General features: G+C 54.2%; 1 protein-coding gene across 3 annotated transcripts; it reads right to left on the bottom strand.

Moving 5' to 3' along the window:
• Nucleotides 1-6,013: 6,013 nt before the first annotated feature.
• Nucleotides 6,014-12,161, bottom strand: LOC111159778 (lymphocyte activating 3). Of its 3 annotated transcripts, none has more exons than XM_022522379.1 (8): nt 11,915-12,161; nt 11,456-11,606; nt 10,798-11,084; nt 9,915-10,172; nt 9,246-9,521; nt 7,161-7,403; nt 6,771-6,898; nt 6,014-6,230 (listed from the first exon to the last, which is right to left on the bottom strand). In XM_022522379.1, exons 1-8 carry the CDS (start codon nt 11,970-11,972, stop codon nt 6,060-6,062), a joined length of 1,572 nt encoding a protein of 523 aa, XP_022378087.1. In that variant the 5' UTR covers nt 11,973-12,161; the 3' UTR covers nt 6,014-6,059. The 3 variants fall into 3 exon arrangements, with proteins under 3 accessions (XP_022378087.1, XP_022378088.1, XP_022378089.1); XM_022522380.1 differs by having other exon boundaries at nt 10,798-11,081; XM_022522381.1 differs by lacking the exon at nt 9,915-10,172.
• Nucleotides 12,162-13,733: the final 1,572 nt, after the last annotated feature.

Genomic DNA, 13,733 nt, shown 5'->3' with positions numbered 1-13,733 from the left:
CTGCCTGCCTCTCTGCCTACTTGTGATCTCTCTCTCTCTGTCAAATAAGTAAATAAAATCTTTTTTAAAAATAAATAAATAAATAAATAATAAAACCATTTGGAAGCCTACAGTTCTGTGGCATTAAATACGTTCATGTTATTAGGCGGCCATCACCACCATCCATCTCCAGAACTTCTTCATCCTCCCCAAATGAAGCTCTGTACCCTTTAAACACTTACTGCCGATCCTCCTCCTCCAGCCCCAGCTGTTGGATATGTTATTCTTATTTTATTCTATTTTATTATTTTTTTTTTTTTGTAAAAAGAATTTACTGGACGCCTGGGTGGGTCAGTCAATTAAGCTACTGCCTTTAGCTCAGGTCATGATCCCGGGATCCTGGGATCGAGTCCTGAACTGGGTTCCCTGCTCCGTGGGGAGCCTGCCTCTCCCTCTCCCTCTGCCTGCTGCTCCCTCTGCTGTGTGCTCTCTCTCTGTCAAATAAATAAAAATCTTAAAAAATAATAAAATAAAGAGTTTATTTATTTGAGAGATGTATTTACTGAGAGAGAGCTCAAAAGCAGAGGGAGTGGCAGAGGCAGGCTCCTCGATGATTAGGGAGCCCGACACAGGGATCGAGCCCAGGACCCTGAGATCATGACCTGAGCCAAAGGCAGACACTTAAAGGACTAAGCCACCCAAGTGCTCCTATTTGCTTTGATTTTATTTAAATTCCTGTTGAATACTTTTTGAATGAATGAATAAATGAATGGAAAGCCAAGGATAAGGATCACAAAATCGAATGACTACTACAGGAGCCTGCTAGGTCCCATGCGTGAGAAAGTAGGCTGGCGTAAACGATAGGGAGGGGTGGGGAAGGAGGTGCGTCAGCTGGAGGGAATGCGCCTTTTAATGAGGGCAGCTACTGAGCACACAGCTCCAGCAGAGATGATAGGAGAGGAACACCAGAACGTGAACCCAGACTTGCCTGCCTATTCTACCAAACTTTCAAGGAAAGGTGGAATACCAAACATTTATATGATATCCCCTAATTTTAACGTTGGCAACTAATTGTTCTCGCCCTGACTGAGTCAAACAAAGCATTCCAAAGGGCTGAATCTAGCTCAGGGCCACCTGTCCAGCCCTTGGGTCTGTAACCTTGAGCGCCCATGACGTTGGATTCTCAGGAGTTAACAGGCCCCAAGGACCTGGCCCTCCCTCTGGGGTTTCCAAACAGGAGAAGATAACAGGAGGAGAGAGGAAGTTTCTGCTGAACAGTTAGGACTGCTGTGTACTTTATATGGTTGTGCATTTTATTTAATTCTTATGACAATGATGGGACATATGTGCTCTTCTCCAGATCACACAGATAAAGAAAGTGATGCCTGAACAGTTTAAGAGCTAGCAACCATATTGGTAGAACTGGGATTCCAACTCGGCTGCTGGAGACCCAGCCCTTGATGATTTCCCCCCACCCCGGCCCCCACCACCTCCCCTCTGCATTAAGAAAGGCCAATTAATTAATTAATTTTGAAAAAAGGAAGGCCAGGCTGATGGCTAAGAGAATTCTTCTCCCACGGTGACAGAGGAGTATGAGGCCGACAAGCCCATCTGGGGCCTTCTGAGGCTTCGCACCACTGTGATCCCTCCCATCGACTGGGTGATTTTCCACTTTCCAAGTACTTTCACATACATTAGCACATGTCAAGCATTTTTGGTAGGTATTACTATTCCCCTTTCATGGAAGAAGAAACTGAAGTGAAGCTGTTTGCTCCATCACAAACCTGTAAGCACGGAGCATGGGAATTTCCAGAAGGCTCCTGCTTCCTGGTAGAGAGCTACTTTTACTGTGTGCGTTTTGTCTCCAGGCTGGAGGAGGGGCAGGAGCCTGAGGTGGGAGAAAGATGGGGAGAAGAGCAAAGCCCACTTGGTGACCGCTGATGGAGTGTTGGGGACCAGGCTGTTGGAGAAGGGGTACGGCAACCTGTGGAGTAGGGAGTTGGAAGCCCCAGGTGCAGGCTTGTGGTGGCCTCTTTACCAGAACCTCCTGCAGCTGCACTGACACCCTCTGAGAAAGGGGTTGGGGGTAGGGCTTGGAGATGGGGGAGGTGGGGGAGGGGATGACCAAGGCTGTTGTTTGGGAAGCAGAGTCTTAGAGGGCTGACCCACCTCCACCCCAGCCATATTGTCCCTAATTCCCGGATTACATTCGGCAACTCAGAGGGAGGCTCCTGGGCCTCTTGCCTCCCATGGGAGGTTGGAGCAGGCAAATTTCAGAGCTCGGCCTGGGCTCAGCCAGTTGGCACCTGCAGCCCTTGGAGAAACTGTCAGCCACAGCAGCTAGAAGCCATGCCTGCCCCAACCCCACTGCCTTCAAAGTCAGGGGCACACTGGCAAATGTGATCTGAATGAGCACAATATGGCCTCTTGCCTGACACACTTGACTTGGCAAGACCCTGGAATTCGTTTGGCTTCCAGAAACTCTGGCCGTAGACAGTAGAGGAGGCTATCAGGCCCATTGCAGTGCTAGGGATGGAGGAACTCAGATGGAGGAACTCCTTCTCCTCATTTGACCTCTCTCCCTTTCAGGCACTATTCCCCCATGAGAGACAAGCTATCAAGCTATCATAAGCAAGATGGCCCCCAGTGATTCTCGCTACTTCCAATTCACACCGTGTGTTGTCCCCTCCCATATTGTATCAGCACTGGTCTGTGTGACCAATAGACTAGGGCAGAAGTGATGGTATATCCCTTTCTTGATGAGGTTATAGAGACTCGATAGCTTTCTTCTTGGCCACTTTCTCCCCCTGAGGAAGCCAGTTGCTATGTCGTGGGCAGCCTTATGGAGAGGCCTACTCAGGGAGGAACTCCAGCCTCTAACCAGCCACCACCCTAGAAAGCCTTTTTGGAAACAGATCCTCCACCTTGGCCAAACCTTCAGATGACCACAGCCCTGGGCCACATCTTAGCAGCCTCACAAGAAACCCTGCACCAGAAGCACTCCACTAAGCAGCTCTTAGCTTCCTGAAAGTGTGAGATCATATGTTTATTGTTTTAAATTACTGACTTTTGGGGTGACTTTTATGTGGCAATAGAGCATCTATTTTTTTAACTTCATTTTTTTTTAAGATTTTATTTATTTACTTATTGGGGTGCCTGGGTGGCTCAGAGGGTTAAGCCTCTGCCTTCAGCTCAGGTCATGATCTCAGAGTCCTGGGATCAAGCCCCACATCCGGCTCTCTGCTCAGCAGGGAGCTTGCTTCCCTCCTCTCTCTGCCTGCCTCTCTGCCTACTTGTGATCTCTCTCTCTGTCCAATAAATAAATAAAATCTTTTTAAAAAGTAAAATAAATAAATAAGTAAAAATTTATATTTATTATTATTATATTTATTATTATTATATATTTAAATATAAAGATATTTATTTATTTTATTTATTTATTTGGTTGGTTGGTTTTTTGTTTATTTATTTGACTGAGAGCCAGAGAGAGCCAGAAAGCACAGGTAGGGCGCGGGTGGGTGGGAATGGCAGAGGGAGGAGAAACAGGCTCCCAGCTGAGCGAGGAACTGGGATCATGACCTGAGCTTAACCACTGAGCCCCTCAGGCACACCACTTCCTTTCTTTCTAACAAGGGTTTAAGATGATCCTCCACCCCAGCCCCCACTGAAGTTTCCTGAGCTCCCTGCCTCCTTCAAGTCCCTTCCCCTATAGGACCCCAACCTGGAACACTGGTTTGCCAATGAACTTGGAGATGCAAGATAAATTCAGCTAGCTCCCTAGGGGGTCTTAAGCGGACAGTAAAAGAGTCTGAGGTTATCCTGCCAGATGTGGAGTGGAGCTTTGTGGGGAAAGGGGAGGAGCAGAAATGTGTCACCCCTAGGAGAGACCCCACAGAGGAAGAAGAAAGAATGAAAGGAGGTACCCTATATGCCCAAGCCCCATGCCCTTTCCTCCTTCTACCCTTTGCTCTTTTTCTTAGTGGGTAGAGGAACCAGGTGGCCTTTCATTCTGCCTTTGTCCCCTCCCTGTCCCCTTGGTTCAGGAGCATGGGGAAGTCCCCACATAGACAACTGTGAATCCTTGATCTCATCAGCCCAAAGGGCATAGGTTGTTACCCAGAGGAAAATTGCCACCCACAGAACTTTCCAGGAAACCCCTGCCCCATTAAAACATGGGGGCTCCCACCACACCCTAAGGAGAGTAGGGTCACAGGGCAGACCTGAGGTGTCTCCTCAGCCACTGTCCCCAGCCCACAGCAAAGGGTGGGAAAGATGCTTTCGAGACTTCTCGAAGGAACTTCAGGACCTAACCTTACAGCGTGATGATCTCTGGTGAGTGTCAGAGCCTCTCTCTGTGCCACTGTTTCTGTGACAAGGCAACGGTTACCACCAACCTAAGGCTCGGAAACTCAGGTTGTTTTAAATGGTTCATTACTCAGGCTTCAGAGGGTGCCCCTTGCCCTCTAAGGTTCTGCCCAGAACAGAGGTATCCCCAAGTCTCGGGCCACTGTGTCTCCACAGGGATAACTTCAGCCTCCTGTTTTGTGTCACTGGGCACGTGGCACCCAGGCACAGTGGGATACCTAGCAGGGTCTCTGCCATAGCGCCTGTACATGACACCTTGTGCCCCCCACTCCTGCAGGCTCACTCCCACTCCCTACCAGTCTTTGTTTCCTCCAGTCCAGGGTTAAAATGCCCTGGCAGAGCTGTGTGCGGCTGAGCCCTGCATGTATCACAGAGGGACCTCTAGGTTCCTGGGGGTGGGGGGTTGCTGGGGGCCCGAGGCTGTGTGCACCCTCTGCGGAAGGACGGCTCAGGTGAATGTTCTCTCCAAGACAGAGACAGACAATGAGGGAGGCAGGCAGGCTTGTGGGGGCTTCTGTACCCTTCCTGGCGTGACCAGGACCCGCCAGCTTCCTCCTTCACAAATGGGTGATCAGACAAACAAATCATATGCACCGGGGCACCTCGGTTTTCAAAGCCCTTTGACCATCCAATACTCACAGCAACCCGTTTTCATGGGTTATTACCATTATTCCGTATAATAGGAGGAAACCGAGGCTGAGGAGATCAGCAGAGATAGGATCAGAAGCCAGGTCTCTGGACTCCTAAAGCTACACCATCGCCAGCAGTCTTGCTGGCCATTTTTCTCCCCACATGGGGCCTTTGTTCACAGCACTCCCCTTTGTCAGATTCGGATCATAACCTTCCGCCGGGGCTCTGTGTCCTGAGGTGGGCATGGTTCAGTCCCGCTCCTGGAGAGTGCCCTGGCTAGGTGACCGTGGCTTGGTGCACACACATACGCAGACCGTAGAAAGTGAACCCCGCCGAGGTGGTGCCTGCACGCAGGGATGGGGCCTGTCTGGACCACTTGCGCTGTTCATCTCCTCCAGCCTGCCCCCGCCTGCCCAGCGACCTCCCATGCTATGATAAGCAGTGACCACCGGGTGGCAGTGTGTTCTCGTGCCTGGGACCAGACAAGTTGCCCAGAGCCAAGGAACATGGGGGTGGGGAGGAGGCAAGCAGGAACCTCAGCCAGCTGCCCAGAAAGGTTGCAAGACCTGATCCCCTGGAGGACGTGACATAGCAGGGCTCCTCCGTGTGTGTGTGTGTGTGTGTGTGTGTGTGTGTGTGTGTGTGCGCGCGCGCGCGCGCGCACTGCAGCAAAAGGGCCAAGGACAATGTGAAATGGAGCCAAGTGTGGGATGGGGTGGACCAGGGGAAATACAAAGGAAACCAGGGCAGCTAGCATAATACAAGCGAAGGACACAGAAGAGAGCTTTAGAGGTAAGGGGTGAGGGCTTTTTCGGAGCTTCAGAAAAACGACTAGCAGGGGAAAGAGAGAGAGAGCAAGAGAAAGACCAAGGCAGAAAGAATCATGAAGAGGCCAGGAACAGAAAAGAGGAAGATAAGAGAGATTGGCTGGGGAAAGTAGGTCGGAAGGCTGAGATGGGAGAAGGGAGCCCCCAGAAGCTGGGCAGAGACAAGAACCTTCCCTGGACAAGAAGGAGTCAGACTCGGGCTTGCTGCTGATGGGGAGTTTATTTGGACCTAGTTGTGCACATCTGTGGGCTTCCAGGTCAGAGTTTCTCTGGCTCCAGCTCCAACTCCGGTTCGGGCTCTGGCTCCAGCTCGGGCTCTGGCTCCAGCTCCAATTCCAGCTCCGGCTCTTGCTCCAGCTCCCCTAGCTTGCTCTGAGCCTGATGTGGGTGAGTCCCATGCTCCAAGGCAGAGAATCTTCTCTGAAGCCACTGTGGGAATCCGCGGAGGACCGGTGGGGAGAAGGATGAAGGGAAAGAGAATAAGGAGGATGCCGAGTGTGTCTGTTCTTTCCCAGCCTCCTGCCCTTCCCTATCCAGTCCCAGGCCTTTTCTCAGCCCCTTCAAGCCTCCCTTGGGTCCTCCAGGCACAAGGAGTCCCTGGAGAGGCTTAGGAAGGTGGCAGGGGGTGGGGGGGAGTGCTCTGAAGGCAGGATGAGGAGTCCACCTCGGTCATCTTCCCTGAGGAAGGGGTGCCACTCAGAAAACTGAAGAGAGAGGGGCGCCTGGGTGGCTCAGTGGGTTAAGCCTGTCTTCCGCTCAGGTCATGATCCCAGGGTCCTGGGATTGAGCCCTGCATCGGGCCCTCTGCTGGGCGGGGAGCCTGCTTCCCCCTCTCTCTCTGCCTGTCTGTCTGCCTACTTGTGATCTCTGTCTGTCAAATAAATAAATAAAATCTTAAAAAAAAAAAAAGAAAACTGAAGAGAGGGGAGGCCAGTGGCTGGCAGGGCCTGAGGGGTGTCCCCAGCTCACCTGTCTTCTCCAAAGGTGAAAGCCAAAGGCTCCAGTCATCAAAAGCAGAGAGAGAATACCAAGGATGAGAAAGAGAGGGAGATGGCCTGTGTTGGGGGCACCTGGGGCCCTCCCAGAGCGCCGGGCACCTAGAGAAGAAGTACATTAGGCACAGGGTCAAAGGATATCTTGCCACCCCACATATGTTACAGAGGCAGACATCAAGGCCCAGAGTTTGGGGACTTATCCAGGATCATGAGCTAATGAATGGTGGAAGGGGGTTGGGGCCTGGACAAGAGCTGAAGGTTAGAAAGAAAAGATCTGGAATGCGGGTGGGCAGGGAGGAGTCTGGAAAGTGGGATCAAGAGGACTGGCCTGGAGCGGGTGCCGCAGCGTTGTGGGGTCTCAGACCTGGGCCAGCTGGCTCAGAGAGGTACACCGCTGTCCCAAGAAGCCTCTCCCCGTGGTACACCTGGCACTGCCAGGGCTGGGAAAGGAGTCTGGCTTCTGGTATCTCCAGCCAGGGTCCTGAGGAACCTCTCCAAGACTGCTTATCCGGGGGGCTCCACAAAAAGCGCTCTCGTCCCGACGCCGGGGTCACCTCACAAAGCAGTTTTCTCAGCTTGCCAGATAACCCGAAGGATTTGGGAGTCACTGAGAAAAGCAGAGGGAAGAGATCTTTGGGGGCCCGGCCCCCTTACTTGAAACCATAGACTCAACTTCCCAGTCTCTATCGCCTGGCTCTCACCTGGGCTCTGATTGGGTGAGGTTGAGGGGAGGAGATCGGGGGTCAGGGCCAAATTAATCTTATCAAGACAAAGCTCTGGGCAGATCACTCTGCAGTTCAAAAGCTGTCCAGGCTCTTTACTGCCCTCGGGGACTATTCAAACTCAAGCTGGCCCAGAAGGATCACATAACAAATACCATCTTGGATTCTCTTACACAACTTTCTACTCAAATGCTCAGAAACCTCAAGATCGGTCAGGTGTGTTGGGCCCCCCACACACACATTACACTTTTTTTTTTTTTCTTTCCTGACTAGGCTCACATCAGTGCCCCCTGAATGAACTGTGCCCCCTTTTCTGAATGTTCAGAGAACAGTGAACTGACCAGCACATCTATACACAGAGCATCTCAAAGCTGTAGAGTGAGAAGAGAGAGGGCAGGGAGGGGGACACCAGTGGTGAAGGGTCTTGAGCTGAGCATAGTGGTGAAAAGTGGTGGAGGCATCTGAGGGTTTGGTGACACAGACACCAGACCTTAGGCCGCAAGGCTGGCACTTGCTGGCCGTGTGACTTAAGCAAAATCCCTTCTCTATAAAACAGGGGCAACAATCTCTTCTGGTGAGCTGTGGTGCAGAGAACCTGGACAAGTAACACAAAACAGCTGACCCTCAAGAAGACCTTGGACGGAGAGAATTGGGAGACTTTGTGGGCTGACTGGATGTGGAAGAAACAGGAGGCCAGTTTCAGGGGGAGTGGGATGCAGTTACTGACAGAAAGGCTAAGTCAGCAAGAGGACACACGGTGTGAGGAAAGGATGGGGCTTGGAGTGAGGCTGGGCTGTGGGTATGACATATAAGCAGAGCTCTCCTGGAGCAGGTGGAAAGTCAGCATTGGCCCTTGGGAGATGTAAGACCTATTAGCGTATTCACTGATTTGCTGAACCAATGTACCTTTTTTTTTTTTTTTTAAGATTTTATTTATTTGACAGAGTGGGACACAGCGAGAGAGGGAACACAAGCAGAGGGAGTAGGAGAGGGAGAAGCAGGGAGCCAAGCAGGGAGCCCGATGTGGGGCTCCATCCTAGGACCCTGGATCATGACCTGAGGCCTTCAGGCACCCATAATGTACATTACTGAGCACCTACTATGAGATGTTACGGTTCAGTGACCACAGGTGAATACTAAACACACAGCCCAGCTGTCGTGGCTCATAGTTACCAATCCATCAACACATACTTTCTAAGTTTTTGGGTTTTGTTGTGTGTTTTTTTTTTTTCCTGTGTTTATGTTATACTCTCTTAAAAAAAAAAAAAAAAAAAAAAGAAAGAAAAAAAAAAGCCCTTGCTCTGTAAATATTTGCTGACCAAGGGACTGATTTATTAACTCCTCCCAAATCCAAACCACTTCCTGCAACTTGAACCCAAGCACTGGTCCCCAAGTAGAGGAGGATTCTAGAGATAGAGTCCCCCTCTTTTGAACCATTCAAACTTTTGCCACCTCTCCTTCTAACTTCTCAGACCCTCCTCCCAATTCACAGCAGGGGAGTCCCTTAGAGGAGAGCGGAATGTTCACCTAGTGACTCAGGGGAGATTTTCAGTTTCAGTTCTTTATGTGGGGGCGAGAAAGGAGGAGGCCACTAGGGCTGCCTCTGCGACGTGTGCCCACTGGCCTAGCATCATGAAGCAGATCTGCCCAGTCTTGGCCCAGCCAAGGCCTGGCCTCCCTGTCCCAGCTCCCCTGTGATGGGAGTTCCTTTCCCACCTGGGGCTGACCTGTGATGACTGCCAGAGTGACTGTAGCACTGAGCTGCTGTCCCTGCAGATGGATGCGGCAGGTGTAGGCCCCCGCCTGGGCCTGGCTCACAGCGTCCAGTTGGAGGGTAAAGTTGCCATTGTCTCCAGCCACCAGGAGGTCAGGGCCTCCCCCGGGAGGGCTCCACTTGGCAGTGAGAGAAGACTGGGTCCCCACACCAGGGGGCAGGCAGCAGGGTAGGTCCACCCTGGAACCAGCTCCAGCGTATACCGTCAGAGGCCCTGAGGGCTCCAGACCTGGGGAAGAAGGAGAAGCTAAAGTTGAAGCAGAGAGGGGAGGTACAGAGAGGCTGGAGCAGGGAAGCGAGGCAGAAGAGCAAAGGAGGGGGTCTGGCTCTGAAGAGCCCAAGGGAGCAGAGTAATGTGGGTGAACTGAGGATGCTCAGAGCCCCCCACATGGGCCAGCAGGAGACCAAAGGCTGCCAGTGAGGCTGGATGGCCCAGGGAAAAGCCGGGAGTGGGGAAGGCAGCTAAAATGTTGCAATGCGAAGTAAAAGTGAGGCCCAGAGCATTCACGGTGGGCTCTAGCTAGCTGCTGGAGACCTGGTCTGGGGACCCAGAAGTGAGGGTGAGGTGATGGCGGGCAGGGAGGGGTTGTGGCCAAGGGTGAAGGCAGCCCGAAGAAGTTACCCAGAACCGTGAGGTTGTGCGTGAGAGAGACATTGAAGCCATCTCTGTAGGTGAGGATGCAGCCCCACAGCCCAGAGTCTGAGGGGCTGACTTGGGGCAGGAAGAGGAAGCTTCCAGCTAAGTGGTGATGGGGGGACTCCCGAACAGGGACTCTGCCCCGGAACCAGTGCACAGAGGCTGGCAGGTCCGGGCGGCTGAAGGAGCAGTTCAAAATGACCCAGTCGGAGATCCTGAGGGACCCTGGGGGGCTGGCAGTCACTGCTCAGGGATAAAGGAGGTTTGATTAGCCCTACCGCAAACACCTGTCTTCTCCTAGAAGACAAAAGGCAACCCTCCTCCCACCACCACCCTGCAAAGCCCCCTTCCCCGTCCCCCCACGCCACTTCAGTCCAGTGCCTGGTACCTGGAGATATTTAAAATGGATGCTCTGGGACCTCCTGCCTCCTTCCCCTCCCCCCTACACCCCTGCCCCCCCACCCTTCCCTTTCTGCAGACTTTGCCTGAGGATCCCCACTAAGCCCACCCCCTGAGCTACAGATGTCTGAAATGAGTCACTCCAGCCCTGCACTCTCCCCCCAACCCAGGGGTGCCTCCCCTCCTCCACCCTGGCACTCCCAGTGTGGGTGGGGGAGGGGAGCCCCAGGGTGAGACAGTCTCTCCGTAGGGTCCTCTCCCCACACACGTGCTCCCCTGGGGGGGCCCCCTGCCACTCTCCTCCACACCCACTCCCGCTCCCCTACTAGGGGCTCTCGGCCGGGGCCCCGGGCACCTCCTGGGAAGCACAGCCCCTACCCCCGGCCCTTCCTGCCTCCGGGGCGACGGGGACGGCGGCGCCCGGCCTCAGCCCCGACAGCCCCGCTCCCCGCGGCCCGCCCCCACCTACTGGATGCCTGGCCCACGCGCAGACGGAGGCTGCAGGCGAGGGAGCGGTCCCGGAGGTGCACGGCCGCGCGGTAGTCCCCGGCGTCGGCGCGTCGGGCCGGGCGCAGCCACAGGGAGAAGTCCCCGCGCTGGAGGCCGCGGTCTTCCAGCCGCACGCGGGGCTGCAGGGGCGGCCTCCCGCTGCGAAGGCCGCCGGGCGCCAGCCTCAGCACCACGTAGCGGCGCGGCCCGGGGCCCCGGGCGGAGGGCGCGGCGGGGCGCAGGCTGGGCGCGGGAGCTGGAGGGCTGCTGGGCGGGAGAGAGGGACGGGGCTGAGAAATTCGAGGGCGAAGAAGCCTGCACCACTTCGAGGAGGAGGAAAGCCACCCAAGAGGAGATCTCTTGCCCGCTAACCGTCCCCATGCCCGTCTCCCCTCGGGTTGGGCCAGCGCCACCCACTCTCTGGAGAGGCAGGTGTGGAAGGGATGCAGGTGTGAGGGGAGCAGTCTTTCCCAGGAAAGGCAGCGGGGCGGGCGGGGTGGGGGGAGCTGAGCCACTGGCTTCAGAGACTGACAGCTCAGCGGAGGAGACCGATGGCTAGACTGGGCCTGGGGTTATGAGTAGGGATGCCAATGCTGTTGGATTTGGGGGATCCTGTTGCCCGAGTTACAGATGCATACCTGTCTGGTAGATGGTGCCAAGTGACCCCTGCGGTTCGCAGAAGGCTGACATCTTGGGGAGGGATTGTGGGCCTGCAGGGGAGCTGAGCGGGAGCCCCCTCCTGGGCCCACACCACCACTGGGACCTCTGTCCCAGACCCTGGAGCCTCCACTGGGGAGGAAAAAAGAGGCCAAGGGGAGGGGCCATGAGCCAAAAGACTTAGGAGTAGAGAAGGAGCCTCAGTTACCTGAAGGAGACACAGGGCTGAGGAAGACCTTGGGTTTCTGTCCCTTCCCCACCCAATGGGAAGACTAAAGAGAGGCTTTGGGGGCAGAAGGACTGCCCCAAGCAAGGCATTAGAAGAATCCACCCAAGCTAAGGACCTTGGCATCTGTGAGGTCCAGACATCCCTGCTGACCACCCCCTCCCCACCCGTGGGTCTGGAGGGCAGCCCTCCCAGAGGGTCAGCCCCATCTTACCTGGAGCCACCCACCGCAGTTGCAGAAGCAGCAGAACCAGGAACTGAGCCTCCCACATCTCCCCTTGGGCCTGGGCCACGCTGAGCCCCCAAAGGGAAGAGGTCAGAAAGAAGGGAGGGACAGATGGACAAAAGAGAGTTCTGCAAAGATTTGGGGTGGAGGAAGGGAATCTAGAAGAGGGACAAGGACAGAGACCTAGAGATAGAGGGAAGAGCCAATGACAGGAGGCTGGAATCTAGTGGCAAGCTGGCCAGATCAGGCAGCAGGAGTTGGGGGTCGGGGGGGGGGGGGGGGGAGGGGAGGTTCCCAGCAAATGGGCAGGGCAGTGGCAGAGAGTAGAGCGGAGGCAAGGTTGCTGTCTTGAGCTGGGAGGCAGTTCGGCTGCTCCAGGGCCCTTGCCCTTGTCCTTCTGCCTTCCCTCCACCTTCCCCACTTCCCCTCCCCGTCGCCCCCCCCCACACACCCCAAAGCTCACAGTTTCGCTTCGCAGTGGAAAGTCTGAGGGGGTTGATTCCCAGCAGCATTACCCTCCACTTCTGTGGTGGCGCTCCCCTTGTTTATTTCCTCAGTCCTGGGTGTCCCCACCGAACCCTCCCCTCCCCCACCCATCTGACTATTCCTCCTACCCTGGGCCTTCTGTGTTCTCTCCAAGCCATTTCTTCCTGGACTACCTGCTTGCCCAACTCTAAGCTGCTACTCCAGTCCCAACATTAACACTTTCTTCTTGGCAAGCCCTTTTCTTGGTACTCCTCTTCTCCCTCATTCCCTTAACCTTCCAGGACTTTCACTCAGCCTCCCCACCCATCCCATGGCTCTTTGGGAATAAAGCAGACCTAAAAGATGGCAGGTGTGGGGAGGGGCACCCCAATTCCCTGGAAAAGAAAAGCTACATTATAATGAGCCTTCACTATATACTAGTGAAGATATGGGGTGGAGAGACTGTATTGGATACTTTACAGACAGTAACTCATGAAATGTATCCCCCATTGTACAGATGAAGAAACTGAGGCAGGCTCAAAGATTAATTGACCAAGGTCAGTTAGAGAGTATGAAGCCAAAAGGGGTCTGTAGTCCAGACTCTGGGTGAGTTATGCGTGTCCTCTTGAAGAATGGTGGGGTCAATGTGTGTCACACCCACACACACTCCTCCAGTTCAAGACCCCTGTGTGCTCAGCAGCTTTTCCCGATCCATAGGTTTTAACTAACAAGCCAAGGGAGATAGGGAGAAATTCTCAAACAGAGACCAAACTCAAGAAAAACGGAGAACTAGAGAAGGAAGTCTGACTGACAGGGGAATTCTTGCTCCCCACCCCACCCAGCCGGAGGAGCCTGGCCCAGAGAGCTGGAGCCTGAGTGCGAAGACCTTGTACCACACCTGGGAACCACGAGAGGCCCTGGACTTCTCCCCTGCCCAACGGAGTGCTCACTTCCTCCCTGCCTGGTGGAGGACAGGTTTGATGCCAGACAACTGTCTCTCCAGGTCCCAGGAGGCTGAGACCCAGGCCTCTCATCCCTCTCCCACTTCAGGGGCGGGACTTCCTGTTTCTGACGCTGCTTCTTTGCCTGGTTCAGCACAACAGAGCTGGTAGCTTTCCACTGGGCTCAGCAGTGTCTAGACCTGGTGTGGGCTAGCAAGGAAGTGTGTATGTTCTGCTGGGGAGGAGCATCCCCAAGAATCCAAAACCAGGAAAGAAGTTAGTTCTCAAAGAAGCTGCAGGCTCCGGGTCCACCCCTGGAACACTGATTTTGTCTTCTTGAGTGGTGGCTGGTAGCAGGGCTTGGCTGCTTTTTTATAGAAGACAAGGGTCCTGATGGAATG

This window comes from Enhydra lutris, unplaced genomic scaffold (assembly GCF_002288905.1).
Source record: "Enhydra lutris kenyoni isolate GAN:26980312 unplaced genomic scaffold, ASM228890v2 scaffoldscaffold69, whole genome shotgun sequence".
NCBI lineage: Eukaryota > Metazoa > Chordata > Mammalia > Carnivora > Mustelidae > Enhydra > Enhydra lutris.
The sequence above is the reverse complement of the archived record's forward strand: the minus strand, read 5'-3'. Positions and strand labels throughout refer to the sequence as shown.

What these genes read in the sequence shown, in the direction of transcription:
- LOC111159778 (XM_022522379.1), bottom strand. Translation starts at nt 11,972, where the DNA reads ATGTGGGAGGCTCAGTTCCTGGTTCTGCTGCTTCTGCAACTGCGGTGG. An exon ending in GCACAACCTCACGGTTCTGG is followed by an intron (nt 9,522 to 9,914) that starts GTAACTTCTTCG and finishes CTTCTTCCCCAG; the next exon opens with GTCTGGAGCCCTCAGGGCCT. An exon ending in CTCTGAGCCAGCTGGCCCAG is followed by an intron (nt 6,899 to 7,160) that starts GTCTGAGACCCC and finishes CTTCTTCTCTAG; the next exon opens with GTGCCCGGCGCTCTGGGAGG.